At 41.3% G+C, this 19,175-nt stretch overlaps 1 protein-coding gene across 1 annotated transcript in view; it reads left to right on the forward strand.

The window, feature by feature from the left end:
• The window catches only part of LOC310800023 (uncharacterized protein), a gene marked incomplete at both ends in the record, with an annotated part of 172,320 nt that overhangs the window by 125,530 nt on the left and 27,615 nt on the right, over positions 1-19,175 (forward strand). The window contains 2 exons of the mRNA XM_083662620.1: positions 10,957-11,094; positions 13,066-13,208. Coding sequence (XP_083518746.1) covers positions 10,957-11,094; positions 13,066-13,208 — 281 coding nt within the window. The remainder of the gene's footprint in view (positions 1-10,956; positions 11,095-13,065; positions 13,209-19,175) is intronic.

Raw genomic sequence — 19,175 nt, forward strand, 5'->3', positions numbered from 1 at the left:
CTGCTATATTTTTTCCCTTTTTCACCAAACACTCAACATAACAGTGGGGCAAAAATATATAATATATTTAAGTCTATATTTACCGTAAGTTGTAGTTTATGGCAACATCACTGGCTATAGGTCACACAATATTAGGCTATATTTTGTATAAGGAATTTATGTATTTGGCACATTTCCAACCGGCTACTTGAGCCGGTGAACTTTTAATTTGCCGGCCCATGGCAACAAATACCGGCTAAAAGCCGACAATTGCCGGCTAACGGAATCCCTGGTTGGGGGTCAGTCTCAGGACAAGCTGAATGAGGGGGCTCCTCTCTATGCTCTCCTCTTGGCTTTGTAAGGCTTGGTGATGGTAGGAGGAGGGGTCACTAGTTTTGAGGTGTCTGTAGCCTCTCTCTCTCTCTCTCTCTCTCTCTCTCTGCATCTCTCTCTCTTCCCCTTAATCCTTTCTGTCCTCTCTCTATCCTCACTCCCCCTGCTCTGTCTCTTTTCTCATCTCTCTTTATCGCTGCCTTGTTGTAAAGTGGTGACTCACTGGAGGCGTGCAGCCAAGGATCTGGCTAACACACACAGTCTCACACAGTGTCACACACACACACGCACACACACCCCTATACTGAGTTTTCAGCAAGAGTACAGCACACAGGCCACATGCTGCACGTACTGCACACACACACACACACACACACACACACACACACACACACACTTAATACACACAGACTCTGTTGAGGGCCAAGACACACACACACACACACACACACACACACACACACACACACACGATGCTCTGTCAGCCAAGTGAAGAGCAGCAGTCTGTTGATCACACTGGTGCAGCAAAAACATCAATGACACCACCAGCCACGCACGCACGCACGCACGCACACACACACACACACACACACACACACACACACACACACACACACACACACACACACACACACACAACATGATCCAACTAGAGTATTTCCACCAGCAGTAGAAATAGTTTGTGAGACACCCTATAATAATCGCACCCACCGTGTGCTTTATAAGATTCTGTTGGGGGAGGCTGGGGAGCATTTAAACTTTGTCTGGTTTGGGACACGGAATAGGCGTTTGTGTTTAGATTGTGTTTATATGTTTACACATTCCTCTGGGTACCGTTATAAGTAGGGGTGGGAATCACAGAGTAACTCACAATGCGATACTTTAACGATACGTTGCCCATGATAACGATACTATCACGATACAGCGATTCTCTGATACTCGATACATTGCAAGGCAATTCATCTACAATACATCACGATATCTGTGTAACTGAAGAAGAAAAAATACAGATGAAAAAGCAAAAAGCAGGAATTATGTATTTATTCACTGCATTGTGGTGTCAGTTTCACAGAATTTGACAACTGAGATGAAACAATGTACGTACAAAGTGTATAGAGTCTTAGCTTAGTGCTAAGCTAAATAAACACACGTGCAAATTAAGCCTGCATGTTTTAATAAAAAAATATTGATATTTGGCACCAGTGTATCAATAACAAGAGGAAATATGATGATATATTCCAGGATCAATATTTTGTCCCACTCCTAATTATAAGCAGTTAAATTTTTTTTAAATTTGGATACTGGAGTTGGCTGTAGCTCTGTTGGTCAGGGCTATGATGCTACTTACCTAGTTGTAATATATAGGTGAAACATACTGTGAAACATCTAAGGGTTAATAATAACATTAATAATATAGGGCCATATGATTTCCGCAAAATGAGGGGAAAAAATGAATCATGGAATTTGGTAATATAAATGGAATCAACTGTAAAACATGGAATATTGCAGAATTTTCCATAATTTGGCTGAAATTGATAAAAGTAGGCCTAATGATCAAAACCATAGACCTAATTATTGTAGTATTGTAGTGTCTGAATGATTTCATAATTGTTAAATAGGTCTAAAGAAATGATTTAGTTTTGAGAGGGGGGGTTGGTCTTGACCCTTGTGTTACCTCACAACTTGGTTCACTTTGAGAAACATGTCGAAGAGTCTGTCTGAGAGAGACAATTAAAATTAAAATTGGATTTGGAAAAAAATAAAATGCAATTTGGAAAAAGCAAAATGGATTTCATATGGCCCTAGGGATATTGTACAGAAAGCGGCTCATTAACGGCTCATGATGCAGGACCCCGACGCATTATACCACTTATTACATGGTAACTCATTAAGAACTCAATAAATCACACAAAATATTGATGAAAAGATTTATTTTATTGATTTAAAAACGATTTTATTGGTTCTGCTTAAAAAAAAGGGTCTGTTAGATTCTACGGTTGATCACAACTGCGTCCATAGCACTGGTCTTTTATTGATAGCAGCAGCCTATTCACAAATAACAGACCATAATTGACCAATCAGAATAGAGTATTCAGCAAAGCTGTGTAATAAAGGTTTGTATACTGTATATACTGTGTGTGTATAGCTTGTATGTAATGTTGTGTACTTGTGTATAGTGTGTATGTAATTTTGTGTACTGTGTGTGTATAGTGTGTATGTAATGTTGTATACTGTGTGTGTGTATAGTGTGTATGTAATATGTGCTGTGCTTATCAGTGTTGGGGGTAACTCATTACAAAAGTAACATATTACATGTAATATATTACTTTTAGCAGTAACTCAGTAATATAACTTATTACTTATAGGATTTCAGTAATATTATACAAGTTACTTTGTCAAGTAACTCAAGTTACAAATTGAGTTACAGTTGATTAACTCATTGAGTGCCATGGACGAGTATGTTCGTCATTTCGTTTAGTAACGTAGAGTGCCAAGGACGAGTATGTTCGTCAATTGCGTTTTTTGACGGTGGGACGTGGATCAAAGCATCAGGCATCTCCTGTACAAATATGGGAGCTATTGAAGGTGTATAACCTATTTTACGGACTCATTAGGTGGCGACAGTGCTCTCCAGATTACAGAAAGGTCCGGAAAACTGCAGGAAAAAGCCGTGATCAAAGAGAAACCGATGCATGATGCAGCCAGAGCCATATAGATTGCTCTGTCTGCAGCTGAAGTTGGTTGCGAACATCAGTCAATCCGCACCCACAACTGAGCTCCTCTGCCTCTGTCTGTCTGTCTGCATATAGTTTCTCCACACGATTACCCACCAGAAAGGCAGCACCCGATGCCGAAGGGCCAAACCTTTCCCTGCAGTCCCGTTTGGCATTTACTTGTCGCGCTGGGAGCCGCCCGGGAGCTGCCCGGCGCAAAAACGGAGGCTCCGAAAATAGACTGGGTGCGTGTGGGGAGGAGTTTGCAGCTGAGGGGGGGAGAGGGGGGTGGGGCACGCAGGCTCCACAGAACTACACCACGTCACTACATCAGAAAATATTAGCTAGAGTCAGTGAATGTGCTTGAAATGCTTCATTTCACAAAAGGCTGAATATCTCAGCTTATAATTTGAAACCTGTCTTTTTGCTCAAAACAGCCTATCTTCTCCGGCTCATAACTAAAGAACGGAAAATGGTATCAATAAACTTTTTTTTGCAGATGATAGAAGAGAGTCTCCTCGTTCTTTGTGCGTGTTCGGTGTTTACATAGTAATATCACACAATATTCTGTGGGCCTCGAGAAATCACTGAAAACGCTCTGAAACTCTGGCACTGGGAGCTTCCGTTCTCCAAAAGTGGCTGGCACTCAATGAGTTAAATCAAAGCACATATTTAAAAAAGATACAATCATTTCCTAATCAAACTGTGTTTTTATGCAACTAACCACTATAGATGACAATAACAAAGGAAAAGAATAACATTTAGAATTTTGGATTGTTTACACTGATTTCAAGGCGGTTGAAATTATTTTTCGGGATGTTCCGAGGCGGCAATGTCATTCTGCTGCTGCTGTTGTTTTGGTAAAAAGTAATGCAAAAGTAGTGTAATAAGTAGTGTTACTCTACACAGAAAGTCATATTGTAAAGTAACTTATTACTTTCAAACGAATGTAACTAGTAATATGTAGTAGGGATGTTCATTTTGAAAAATTTCCATAATCGAAAATCGGGGAAAATTAACGATCAATTATCGATTATCGATCATATTAATAATAATAATATATTTATATATATTATAGATGGGATCGTTAACGCCGTTAACGGCTGCGTTAACGCGAGACTCTTAACGCGCGATAAAAAAATTATCGCCGTTAATCTATTCTCAAAGTTGTCTGGTAGCAGGGTCCACTTATATTGAGCAGGCCATGATGATTATCACTTTAGAATGGAACAGGTATGTAAGCGCGGACATTTATGTCTGCCTCCCCCATCCTGGCTGCTGTGGGGGGGCGTGAACAACCGAACCTGCTCTCTAGTCATCTTCCAGTGGCCTACACTACTGACCTGGCAGTCATCTGCTCTAAATAATGTGCATGCTTCAAAAACACGAGGTGGCGGCGTCTCTCTCTCTCTCCGTCTCCCTCTCTCTGTCTCTCTCTCTCTCTCTTTTGCTCTCTCCTCCGTCAGTCCATCGTTGTCGTGTGGCACCGTGTAGGCTATAGCAAGAGTCATGAGCCGATTTGCCCTCAAACGCTTCCAAACGCTCCCGATGCTCCGTGCCGGCTGTGCATGAGAGATGCAGCTAGCCGGGCTCTGGCATCATGCTCTCTCTCTCCTCCTCCCAGCCTCTCTGACGTGCGGGAGCCACACTCATGAATATTCACGAGTGATCCCGGTGATCTCATTCCAGGTAGTTCAGGATAGAACTTTGTCCAGATGAAGACAAACCATGTGTGTAACCTGCTGGTTTCTTACCTTTAAATGCCTACTGGCTATTCAAGTTGAATTGAATAAACAGAAACCTGTTCACAAGGACTTACTTCTAGTCATTATTTATGTTGCACACACATATTTTGAATGGCTTCGACAGACTTCAAATGACCCATTTTAATCTAGATTAATCTAGATTAATGACCAGGATTAATCTAGATTAATCTAGATTAAAAAAATTAATCTATTCCCATCTATAATATATATATATATATATAACAAAAGAAGGTACCACCGCACACTGGAGTCAGGATTTAACTGAGATTTATTCAGCAAACGACGCGTTTCGCTCTAGCAGCTTCATCAGGTTTGCTCATACAACCAAGAGGGCCCAGGTGAGCCTAAGTAGTAACAGGACCTAATTGGTCACATGACCAATTAGGAAATCAATTTTTTTCACAATTTTTTTTTTTTTTTTTTTTTTAGTTTACAGGTTGCAGAAAAATACATAATATCATAGTCAAAAAGGTAATTACAATATCACAAAAGGAATGGCAATATATAATAAGTTAAAAAGCAAGAACATAAGCTAGCATTAATATGCAGCACTGGCAGAGTTACATAAATGAGCATATTTGAAAGTTAAGCTCAAAATCTATAAAGAATATGAGGACCTATACAATAAGAGTTACAGCAATGCAAGGTTAAACTCCAATTCTATTTAGAAAAAGAGGAACCACAACATTCATCTAAGAGTTACAGCAATGCAAACAGTTACAAGGTTAAGCTCAAATTTTATTTAGAAAAGGAGTACCTAACATAAATCTTAGCGTTATAGCAATGCAAACAATTACAAAGATAAGTTCAATCAAGAAGGGGGCAATAAAAATTACAGCAATAGGCAATAAAGAAGGTTAAGCTCCACTTTGGTCTAGAAGTAGAGGACCTGTATCTCCCTCAATTGCTAAAGGGGAGGGGGTGAGTGTCAGGGGGCATAGTGGCTGAGTGGCTCATCTCTCCCTAGGACACCAATCTGAGAAGAGAGACAAGAATTAATATATAATCACAAAGTTATACAGTTACAAAAAACAACTAAAATCCTGGGTTTCGTTCAGGCCAAACGGTTCAATTGTATTTAGCTCATGGATCCAGAAGGACTCTCGTCTGAGAAGTTGGTTAACTATGTTGCCCCCTCTTGGATTGGGTTGTATTTTTTCAATTCCTATAAATTTGAGAGAGGAGGCTGAACCATGATTTTTTTCTTTGTAATGCCTGGCGATGGCGTAATCCAGGTTGCCGTTCCTAATGGCGGCTTTATGTTCTGCAATTCTCAGCTTGAGAAGGCGTTTTGTCTGGCCTATGTACATAGATCCACAAGGGCAAAGTAAGGCATAAATCACATGGGTTGAGAGGCAATTAATAAAATCCTTAATAACATATTTCTTTCCTGAATGGGGATGATTAAATTTCTTAGTATCAAATGTATTTGAACAGTGTGCACATTTACCACATCTGTAGTTACCATACACTTGTTGAGCGAGCCAGTTAGTTTGTATGGGCTCTTTATACATGGAGGAAACAACAACATCTCTTACATTTCTGCCCCTTCTAAAACTGAATCGGGGTCTTGAGGAGGACAGGTGGTTCAGGCCTGGGTCACATTCCAAGATATGCCAATGCTTATTTATAATGTGTTTGACTTGCTTGGAGGCAGTGCAGTATTCAGACACAAAAGTGGTTCTGCTTTCAGTGTGTTGGGGCGGGGGATTGAAGAGCTCCTCCCGATCTCTGCCATTCACTTTTTCAATAGCTTTGTCAATAAGTGTTTGGTCATAACCTCTTTGTCTGAAACGTTGAGCCATTTCTTTAGCCTTAATTTGAAAATCGTCCTCCTTACTGCAAATTCTCCTCAGTCTCACAAACTGACCATAAGGGATGTTGTTAATCATATGGTCAGGATGGAAACTGGTGGAGTGCAAAAGAGTGTTTCTATCGGTTTCCTTTCTATAAATAGATGTCTCCAATAGTCTCCTTTCATTAATAGAAATCAAAAGATCCAGGAAATGAATTTTTTCACAACTAAATTCAATAGTAAAGTGTAAAGTGGGGTAGGTACTATTGATATAGTCAGTAAATGCTCTCAATTCCAGTTCAGAACCGTTGAACCCCATGATGATGTCATCAATATACCGCTTGAAGAACAGAATGTTATTAGAAAAAGGGTTATTGTTAAAAATATATCTATTTTCCCACAAACCCATGAATAAATTTGCATAATTTGGGGCGAAAGGTGATCCCATACTTGTGCCTTGAACTTGCAAATAATATTTGTTATCAAAGATGAAATAATTACATTTCAAAATAAATTTAATAAGAGACAAAAGCAATTCCACAGGGAGATCATCTTTCTTAGGGCCAAGGTAAAACTCCATGGCTTCTAGACCGCCATCATGTGGAATGTTAGTGTAAAGGCTGTCTACGTCAAAAGAGACCAAAAAAGCATTATTGGGCATATATATATCAGACAAAAATTTTAAAACATCTCTGGTGTCCGCTACATATGAGGGAAGTGTCTTAACAATGTCCCTGAGGAAGTGGTCTACAAACTGACTTAAAGGTTCAGACAGGGAATTATTACTGGCTATAATGGGCCTACCTGGAGGGTTATCCAACCTTTTGTGAATTTTAGGCAGCAGATAAAAAATAGGAGTGACAGGGTGTTCAGTTTCTAAAAATTCAAATTGACTCTTCGTGATCAATTTGTTTCTCAATGCAGCATTCAAAATATCATCCCTTTGTGCTTTAAAAGTATCCACAGGGCTCTGCAGCAACGGGCTATAGAAGGTGGTATTGCTTAACTGTCTAAGGGCTTCAGCGACATAGTCCTTGGTGTTTTGAATAACCACCGCACCTCCCTTGTCGGCTGGCTTTATAACAATTCTTGAATTACCATGTAGATCATTCAGGGCTTTTCTCTCGACTACAGTGATGTTACATCGGCCCTTACCATGGTCTGTGGAGCTGACAGCCGCTGCAATGTCTTTTTCCACTAGCTTGCTGAAGGTAGCAAGTGTGGGGTTGGGAGCCCCAGGGGGCATAAACTTAGATTTTTTCTTGAACTTGCTCAGGGGATCAGTACCTCCCCCAGTAGATACATCAATTTTGGTGTGAAAAAAATGTTTCAAGTGTAGCTGCCTAAAGAATTTATAAGTATCAACCTTTAATTTGAAAGCATTGACACGATTAGTAGGGACAAAGGAGAGTCCACGACTCAAAACATTCAATTGGGGGGCTGTTAGGGTGTGATCAGAAATATTTATTACCGATTGTAATTGTCCCTCTGGCTCCGTGTTGTCATCTGCCACTGCCCGCCGGCCGCTTTGTAGAGATCTCCGCTGTCCCCTCCTCGTTTTCTTGGGCGGCCCCTGCCTTGTCCGCGTCCTATTCCTAAAAAACTCTCATCTGTGGAGGATGCACTCTGCTCTAGGTCGGATGACCACTGCTCACTGGTCAGGAGAAGCCCCCGGCGTTGTCCTGGTCGGCTGTGACCTCGTCCTCGTCCTTGTTGTGGTGGTGCGTCTCCGCCGCGCCTTTGGCTGTGCCGTGCGTCATGATGTCTCCAAACAGGTCTCCAGTTGTAGACAACTCCTTTTCTGTAGTCCTCTGCATCTCGTTCAAACTTTTTTCTTTTGTAGGCCTTGAGTTCATCTTCAAAAATAGTCAATTCCTTTTTTAATGCAGTTTCCATAGTAGTGAAATTGACAGTGTCCAAAGCATTCTTAAGTGTTGTCTTGAGCAGAGTGCATCCTCCACAATAGTACCTACCCCACTTTACACTTTACTATTGAATTTAGTTGTGAAAAAATTCATTTCCTGGATCTTTTGATTTCTATTAATGAAAGGAGACTATTGGAGACATCTATTTATAGAAAGGAAACCGATAGAAACACTCTTTTGCACTCCACCAGTTTCCATCCTGACCATATGATTAACAACATCCCTTATGGTCAGTTTGTGAGACTGAGGAGAATTTGCAGTAAGGAGGACGATTTTCAAATTAAGGCTAAAGAAATGGCTCAACGTTTCAGACAAAGAGGTTATGACCAAACACTTATTGACAAAGCTATTGAAAAAGTGAATGGCAGAGATCGGGAGGAGCTCTTCAATCCCCCGCCCCAACACACTGAAAGCAGAACCACTTTTGTGTCTGAATACTGCACTGCCTCCAAGCAAGTCAAACACATTATAAATAAGCATTGGCATATCTTGGAATGTGACCCAGGCCTGAACCACCTGTCCTCCTCAAGACCCCGATTCAGTTTTAGAAGGGGCAGAAATGTAAGAGATGTTGTTGTTTCCTCCATGTATAAAGAGCCCATACAAACTAACTGGCTCGCTCAACAAGTGTATGGTAACTACAGATGTGGTAAATGTGCACACTGTTCAAATACATTTGATACTAAGAAATTTAATCATCCCCATTCAGGAAAGAAATATGTTATTAAGGATTTTATTAATTGCCTCTCAACCCATGTGATTTATGCCTTACTTTGCCCTTGTGGATCTATGTACATAGGCCAGACAAAACGCCTTCTCAAGCTGAGAATTGCAGAACATAAAGCCGCCATTAGGAACGGCAACCTGGATTACGCCATCGCCAGGCATTACAAAGAAAAAAATCATGGTTCAGCCTCCTCTCTCAAATTTATAGGAATTGAAAAAATACAACCCAATCCAAGAGGGGGCAACATAGTTAACCAACTTCTCAGACGAGAGTCCTTCTGGATCCATGAGCTAAATACAATTGAACCGTTTGGCCTGAACGAAACCCAGGATTTTAGTTGTTTTTTGTAACTGTATAACTTTGTGATTATATATTAATTCTTGTCTCTCTTCTCAGATTGGTGTCCTAGGGAGAGATGAGCCACTCAGCCACTATGCCCCCTGACACTCACCCCCTCCCCTTTAGCAATTGAGGGAGTTACAGGTCCTCTACTTCTAGACCAAAGTGGAGCTTAACCTTCTTTATTGCCTATTGCTGTAATTTTTATTGCCCCCTTCTTGATTGAACTTATCTTTGTAATTGTTTGCATTGCTATAACGCTAAGATTTATGTTAGGTACTCCTTTTCTAAATAAAATTTGAGCTTAACCTTGTAACTGTTTGCATTGCTGTAACTCTTAGATGAATGTTGTGGTTCCTCTTTTTCTAAATAGAATTGGAGTTTAACCTTGCATTGCTGTAACTCTTATTGTATAGGTCCTCATATTCTTTATAGATTTTGAGCTTAACTTTCAAATATGCTCATTTATGTAACTCTGCCAGTGCTGCATATTAATGCTAGCTTATGTTCTTGCTTTTTAACTTATTATATATTGCCATTCCTTTTGTGATATTGTAATTACCTTTTTGACTATGATATTATGTATTTTTCTGCAACCTGTAAACTAAAAAAAAAAAAAAAAAAAAATTGTGAAAAAAATTGATTTCCTAATTGGTCATGTGACCAATTAGGTCCTGTTACTACTTAGGCTCACCTGGGCCCTCTTGGTTGTATGAGCAAACCTGATGAAGCTGCTACAGCGAAACGCATCGTTTGCTGAATAAATCTCAGTTAAATCCTGACTCCAGTGTGCGGTGGTACCTTCTTTTGTTTTATGCCTTGTACCTGCAACCTACCAGCACCTGATCTTTCCACTGGCTGTGCATGGGGACTCTCCTTTCTCTTCATATATATATATATATATATATATATATATATATATATATATATATATATATATATTTTTTTTTACAAAATGAATGCCTATGGCAGAAAATACGAAAGACAACGTGCTCTCTTCAATTAACTCTTTATTTCAATGTGTCTCCTCTCCAACACTCTGCTGTCCCCGGCGCATGCCGGTGTGAATTCCCCATGTTTAAAACAGTTTTGTTGGCACAAAGGCCCGTGTCCAGCCAGAAAACTGGAGACTATATGAAGCTCCACCTCACGTTAGTCGGCTCGCTGTGCAATGGAGTGGGGCGAGGAGGAACGAATTCCACCCAAGCCTAGTCCGCAAAAAAAAAAATATATATATAATAACAATAATCGATAAAAATTCCACATGATCGATTCCATTCCTTAACGATCAATTATCGATTTTCGATAACTGATGAACATCCCTATGTAGTATATTACATTTTGAAAGTAACTTGCCCAACACTGGTGCTTATTGCAGGTGAAGAGAACGTACAGCCATGGTACATACAGAGCTGGGCCCATGAGACAGATCAGCCTGGTCGGAGCCGTGGACGAGGAGGTCGGCGATTATTTCCCAGAATTCCTCAGCATGCTGGAGGAGTCGCCCTTTCTGCAGGTGAGGCAGACATGGAAAAGAATGGAAGCAGTGCCCAACAGCAAATGAATGGCTGGATGGATGGATCCTGAATGAGTAAAAGTGACAGAGGCTGTCAAATTAGCAAGTGCAAGATAATAATTTCCAAATATGGTATCTTGTAGTTGAATCAGGGAATAAATGAGGAAACTGCAGCTCCTTATGTGTTACTATGCTACAAAACCAAGTGTGTGTGTCATACCTGCCAACACTCCCAATTTACGCGGGAATCTCCCGATTTTTAACCCTTTCTCCCGCTGTGCTCCCGATTGGTAATTTCTCCCGCTAATCTCCCGATTTGTAGGATATGTTGTGGTAACTGGCAACCCAACCCAGAGGCAGTGACGAGTGACGCATGGTGCGTAACTGTGTCACTGCACTCGCTCAAGCTCCCGGTGGAGGACCGCCGTCAAACACGTCCCAAGAAGAAGAGATGCACTGCCAAATTTTTGTGCGAGACCTTCCCATTTCTAACCACTAGCCACATTAGCAAATACCATGCGTTTTGCAAGCTCTGTTTTGCAAGCTATGGATTTTGCAAGCTATGTTTTGCAAGCTATGTGTTTTGCAAGCTATGTCGGGCAATGTCGTTTTACAAGCTATGTAGCCTATGTTCCCCACCATGTTCTACGGTGGGGAAAATTACATTAGCAAACATGCTTATCATTGATGAGAAAACACAAACCAAAGCCATGGAAGCACAGAGGGGAACTTCTACCATATTCCATATCCACTGACACTCAATATTTTCACTTGATCATTTTTGTGATGTACATTTTAGATGCTCACTTCTGATCACATCTTTTGTACACATTGTATGTTTATTTTACTTAATCATTAGCGGCATTATTTATTTTACTGTGAGTTATGAATTTAAGACTAAAAAGTAATTTACTGTACATCCTTGTATTTATTCTATTAATTTGTGGTGTAGGGTATTATGGGGGGGGGGGTTACATTGAGCATGGTGTGTGTGTGTGTGTGTGTGTGTGTGTGTGTGTGTGTGTGCGGGGGTCAACGACAAAGAGCAAAAGTGCTTCAAAGTTGTTGTGTTTCACACAGTTTAGTTCTGCAGATGTGAATATAGAACAGAATTTGAAGGAATTTTTTTGAAAACGATTGATAGTGTTACACTTATTAACTCACAAAGAGTTAAGGATAGACAAAATACTCCATCCATCCTAAATATTTGGTTACTACAGCTATAAACAAGGGATGGACATTGGATTTTTTTTTTTTACATACTGTAAACTCAAAAAAGCATTTGGCCCCCTGATTATTTAGAAATGCACGAATCAGAAAATGTCTTCTTCGCTCTAATATGAATTCTTTATTTATCCACTTATAAGCATCTTATCTCAAAAGTGATGATATATTCTGAGAATTCAGTTTACAACCTTATTTCTAGCTTTAAATATGATTTTCAAGTCACCCTGGTAAGTCCGATTTGATTCCTGTGCAGCGGCTCACATCGTTATTATATCATAGAGACAATGAGAAAATATTTACCTTGGTGCAGCTGGCTCAGCTCTGTTTGCTGTCCGTCACATTGGTAGATAGCAGGCAGCTCCTAGCCTAGCATGCTAACTGCTGATATTTATCTGTTTTTGAGAATATGGACGATGCATTTGAATTCGATGGCTGCGTGTATTTATTTGAGCTGAAATAACATCATATGTATTACAAACTGAGGAGCTGGGGAAAAAGTTGTAAAAAAACTGAATTCTCCTTTAAATGTCATTAAAACAGAGCGTGTTGAATCTTATGGGGGAAAAGGTTTCGCCATGGATCAATTTTGGCCTATGACATTTCTCTTTTTTGCAGCTCTGAAATTATTGAAAGAATGGATAAGTGAACAAATTAATCACTGAATGAACTTGAATGTATGTATTCACACTGTTTACATTCTTCTCCCTTCTCTCTTTCCCTCTCTCTCTCTCTCTCTATCTTTAGCGGACTCTGCCGTGGGGAACCTTCTCCAGTCTGAGGCTGATGGATCCCACAGAGAGTGATGATGGTCCTATAATGTGGGTCAGACCTGGAGAGCAGATGATACCTGTAGCTGACATACCAAAGGGCCCGTTCAAAAGAAAACGGTGAGTTTTTACACACACACACACACACACACACACACACACACACACACTACTACCCCTCAAATCCCAACTCTCTACCACCTTCCTATCCCTAGCTATGACCTCTCTTCCCTAGCCCCGCCCCTTCACTAAACTCACTAAACGTCCATGAGTGACTGACTGAATGTCCTTATTTTGCCATCTTCTGACCCCGGCCGGGCCTGCTGACCCAGCGCCGTGGCAAAAACTAGGTCCAGTATTTCAGATCCTCAAGCACTGCAGTGAGAGAATTAACAGGGATTGAGTCTCTGAATATTGTTTATTGGCTACATTACAAGTCTCAGTGGTGTGTGTGTGTGTGTGATTTTTTTCTTTTCTTTTTTGGAAAGAATGTTTAAATTAAAATAAAAAAAATTAAAATTAAAATTAAAATACATATACAGCTGTGCCACACTGGCAACGCTTACTTACTTACTTACTTACTTGCACCTATCGCTCCTGGAGGAGCATAGGCCGTCGACAACAGTTCGCCAGGGTCCTCTGTCCTGTGCTTTTCTTTCCAGCTGTTTCCATGTCAGTCCGCTCTGTGTGATGTCTGTCTCCAAGTCCCTGTGCCAGGTGTTCTTGGGCCGGCCTCTCTTCCTTTTGCCTTGGGGGTTCCATCTAAGGGCCTGTCTGGTGGTGCTGGTGCTTGGTCTACGCAGTGTGTGGCCGATCCATCCCCACCTTCTTCTCCTTATTTGTTCTTCCACTGGTTGTTCGTTCGTTCTCTGCCAGAGATCGTTGTTACTGATGGTATCTGGCCAGTGGATGTTCAGGATCCGCCTCAGGCATCTGTCGATGAATGACTGCACTCTAGTCATTGTGATCTTAGTTATCCTCCACGTCTCTGATCCGTATAGGAGTACTGGCTTGATGTTGGATTTGAAGAGTCTGATCTTTGTCTGCTGACTGATTACCTTGGAGCTCCAGATGTTCTTTAGTTGGATGTATGAGGCCCTTGCCTTGCTGATTCTTGCTCTGACATCTGCCTCTGTGCCACCCTTCTTGTCGATGATGCTACCTAGGTAGGTGAAGGATTGTACTTCCTCAAGTGCTGTTCCCTCCAGGTCCACTGGGTCTTCAATGCTTGTGCCGATTCTGAGTATTTTGGTCTTTGCCTGGTGGATGTTGAGGCCTAGTTGTGTTGAGGTGTCTGCCAGTATGTTCGTCTTCTCCTGCATCTGTTGTCGACTGTGGGATAGTAGGGCAAGGTCGTCTGCGAAGTCCAGGTCGTCCAGTTGTGTTGTCAGTGTCCACTGGATCCCATTCCTCCTATGTGCTGTTGTGGTCTTCAATATCCAGTCGATGGCCAGGAGGAAAATGAAAGGGGACAGTATACCGCCTTGCCTTACTCCGGTCTTCACTTGAAAGCTTCGTGTGAGCTGTCCGCTATGTATGACTCTGCAGGTCATTCCTTCATAGGAGTTCCTCATGATGTTGACAAGCTTTACTGGTATGCCGTAGTGTCGAAGCAATTTCCAGAGGGTGTTTCTGTGGAGGCTGTCAAATGCCTTCTCGTAATCTACGAAGTTGACGTATAGTGGAAAGTTCCATTCCAGTGATTGCTCAACTATGATTCGGAGGGTTGCAATCTGGTCCACACATGATCTATTGGGCCGGAAGCCTGCCTGCTGGTCTCTCAGCTGCGGATCCACTGCTCTCCTTATTCGTTCGAGGAGGATTCGGTTGAAGAGTTTGCCTGGCACTGATAGAAGCATGATTCCCCTGTAGTTGTGGCATTGGCTGAGGTCTCCTTTCTTGGGTATTTTGACCAGGTAGCCTTCTTTCCAATCCATTGGCCCTTCCTCTTTCTCCCAGATCTTCTCAAACAGAGGGTGTAGCATCTCTACCGAGGTGTCTATGTCGGCCTTCAGTGCCTCCGCAGGGATGTCGTCTGGTCCTGCTGCTTTACTATTCCTTAGTTGTGCAATGGCCTGTTGAATTTCCTGCTTGCTGGGCTTTCCACAGTTGATGACTATGTCAGACTCTGCAGGTTGAATGTCCGGGGGGTTAGGTGGTGTTGGTCTATTCAGGAGTTCTTCAAAGTACTCTGCCCATCTCTCCTGCTGTTGGTCCAGTCTTTTGATGGTCTTTCCTTCCTTGTCTTTGATTGGTCGTTCTGGTCTGCTGAACTTTCCGGACAGTTTCTTGGTGGTGTCATACAGTTCCTTCATGTTTCCTTATGCTGCTGCTTCTTCTGCTTCTTTAGCCAGGTTGTCGATGTAGTTTCACTTATCCTTCTTGGCATTTCTTTTGACCTTTCTGTTTGCCTGGGTGTACTCCTTTTGGGCTTTTGCCTTGGTTGCCCTTGTTCGGCCGTTGTTAACTTCTGCCTTTTTCTGTCTCCTTTCTTCTATGTTGCGTAGTGTTTCTGCTGATATCCACTCTTTATGGTGTTTCTTCTTTATTCCAATCACTTCCTTACATGTTGTTGTGAGAGTTTCCCTTATCCTTTCCCATTGGTCTTACTGGTCTCCTTCGTCACTTCTTAGGTCTTGCAAGGCTTGGTATCTGTTCTTCAGCTTCAGTGTGAACTCTTCTCTTATCTGTGTGTCTTTTAAGAGGTGGACATTGAATTGCTGTTTCTTTGATGTTGTTTCCATCCAGTGTTTCTTCAGTTTCAGCTTGAGCATAGCGCGTAGCAGGTGGTGGTCTGATGCTATATCTGCTCCTCGCCTTACTTGCAGGTCCTGTAGTGATCTCCTGAATTTTCTGGCTCTGCAGAAGTGGTCTATCTGGTTCTCGGTCACTCCATCCGGTGATACCCAGGTTGCCTTGTGGATCCTCTTATGTGGGAAGACGCTTCCTCCGATAACCAGGTTGTTCAGGGCACAGGTGTCCACAAATCTCTCTCCATTTTCATTCATTTCTCCTAGGCTATGCTTTCCCATCACTTTTTCGAAGCCTGTGTTGTCTCCGCCAATCTTTGCATTGAAGTCCCCCATAAGAATGCTGATGTCTTTTTCTTTTTGTTGTTCCAGGATGCTCTGCAGTCTGTTGTAGAAATCATCTTTTTTTCCATCATCGCTGTCGTTGGTTGGTGCATAGCATTGTATCACATTCAACTTGATTTTCCGCTTTGTGGTTCTGAAAGTGGCTGTTATAATTCGTGGTCCATGTGCCTCCCATCCAATCAGAGCTTTCTTTGCTGTTGTTGATAGCAGAAGGCCGACCCCCTCGGTGTGAGGGGCTTTCTCTTCTTCATGCCCAGAGTAGAGTAACTGGCAACAGCACATCCATTAAAACCATTCTGATGAGGATAAAACACAAGAAAGTCAGCCGACTTATTTCCATTGTGGTCCTCCATTGGCAAACAAGATGAGCAACAAGCAGAAAGATAGGTGCAAAACAGCAGAAAACATACATACAAAAACAGCACAATTTGGCGATACCTTAAAACCAAAGAAGAATACCAAGAAACTCATTAAAAGGCTAGTCTGGATACCTAAGCAGAGAGCCACTTGTGCAAGGACATCTTAAAACAGGTCAGTCCAGTGTCTGTTTTTATGTTGGAGGGCAGACTGTTCCATACTGCAGTACTGCAGCTGAATAGAGGAAGGTGACCTGTCCAAAGGTGCTAAGCTTAAACCTAAATGGAATTAAGTTAGTTGCACTCCCTCTGGTGAGGTAAGAATGGTTATGTTTGAAGTAGTTAAAATAGTTGCAAAAGTATTTTGGAACCTCACCAACGGTGATTTTATATACAAAGGTCAGTTTCAACAAAGAAACTATTTTTTCGACTGTGAGCCAACCAAGACTATTGAAATGGGATGGCTCCAAATGAGTATAAGCAGGAAGTTTCAAAATCAGCCTAACTAACTTGTTTTGGGTGGTTTGAAGCCTATTTTAATGCTCTTGGGGGCACCATCAAACCAAGAAGTGCAAGCATAATCGAAATAGCATTGGACCCAGGCCCCTGCCAATGCTCGCAAAGCCTTTGTATCCAGGAATCTAGAATTTCTGGCTAGAAAATTTGATTCGTTGGTTCACCTTGGTTACAACCTTTTGGGACATGCTCTCCCAGGAGAGAGCCTTATCTACTTCACAGCCTAAATATTTGATGGTCTCCTTGTTGGAGACAATGAAGCTGTCCACCTCTACCTTGAAACCGGGATATTTTTTTTATTTGTAAGGCGACGCAAACAGAATTGATTCGGTTTTACCGAGGTGGAGGGACAAACGGTTATCGGAGAGCCAGTGACTGACTTTTTGTAGCTCTGTGCTTAGACTCCTTTCTATCACTGATTTGTCTTTGTGAGATACCATCAATGCGGAGTCATCAGCATAGAGAAAGAGGTCACAAGAGCATGCAGATTGCATGTCATTAATGTAGAGCAGGAAGAAAAGGGGGCCAAGCACGCTCCCCTGGGGGACCCCACATTCCATTACCTTGTGTTGGGATGCTGTCCCACCCACTACCACCAGTTGTTTCCTTCCTCTCAAGTAGGAGCTGACCCAACTAATGGCCATATCATTAAAGCCTATATTGCTTTCAGTTTCATTAGAAGAATGGAATGGTCCACGGTGTCAAACGCCTTTTGTAAATCTAGCAATACCATGCCAGAGAATTTGCCGCAATCTATCTCTTTTTTAATGTGATCGGTTAAAAACAGTAGACAAGAGTCAGTGGAATGTGTGTGTGTGTGTGTGTGCTTTCTGTTTATTCCTTGTCGAGCCATTTACCAGCTTGCCTCTTCACGCTCCCTACTGCCTGTCAGGAGAAACAGTAACACACACACACACACTAGGGCTGTCAAAGAATATTTTATATTCAAATATATGTTTGAAGATAAAAAAAATAAAAGAATATTCGAATATGAAAATTAATATTCAATATTATGATTATTATTATGATTATTATTTTTACATTTAACCAGGTAAAAAACCTGGCCAAGAGGGCAACATAAAAACATACATTGTTTGCCTGGTTATTTAAAAACATCACAAAAGTGTAGGCTACTCCTGTATTAGTACTGACTGAATAAATATGGGGGGGAAAATGAACTATGTTTATGTTGGATTTCTTTTTTTTATCTTCAAATAAATATACCAAGTAGTTATATAAGCTCTCTGGTTGTATTGGTTTGCCTTGCCACGCACGTGGGAAAAAATAAATAAATATATATATATATATATACACACACACACACACACACACACACACACACACACACGCCTATATATATATATGTATGTATATATATATATATATATATTTATATATATATATATATATATATATATATATATATATATATATATATATATATATATAATGGACACCTCGAAGTGCATTAACCTGCTTATACCATGGTCACTTGCCAAAGAAACAAAACAAGACCATTAATTTATATTCCATGCATTTTGCAATCAAAATCTAGTTTTCATAACCTTGAATATGAGTTGAGAACCGGCGAGACAAAATAGTCCCCTCGGCTGATCAAGATTAGATTTTATCATTGGATAAAATGGCTGCTTAGTGCCTGCACCTGGCACAATTCTAGAGTCAAGCTAACTAATAATTTAGCCAATTGTATGTAACATACGAAATAAAAGCAAACGGCAATGTCTAAGAATGCAACGCCATGTAACTGGCTCGTTAATTCTCGCATTCAAGGGAATTACATTAACCTGGGGCGGCTGTAGCTCAGGAGGTAGAGCGTGTCGTCCACTAATCGCTTTGGATAAAAGAGGTCGGTGGTTCGATTCCCGGCTACTCCAGTCTGCATGTCGAAGTGTCCTTGGGCAAGACACTGAACCCCAAATTGCTCCCGTTGGTGTGCCAGCACCCTGCGTGGTAACCTGCCGCCATCGGTGTGTGAATGGGTGAATGTACCTACTGACTGTAAAGCGCTTTGGATAAAAGCGCTATATAAATGCAGCCATTTACCATTTACCATTTGCATGGCACCGTAACCCCGGCGTTACGTTTCTGATTTTTTGCTG

This window comes from Poromitra crassiceps (genome assembly GCF_964638095.1).
Source record: "Poromitra crassiceps genome assembly, chromosome: 2".
Lineage (NCBI taxonomy): Eukaryota > Metazoa > Chordata > Actinopteri > Beryciformes > Melamphaidae > Poromitra > Poromitra crassiceps.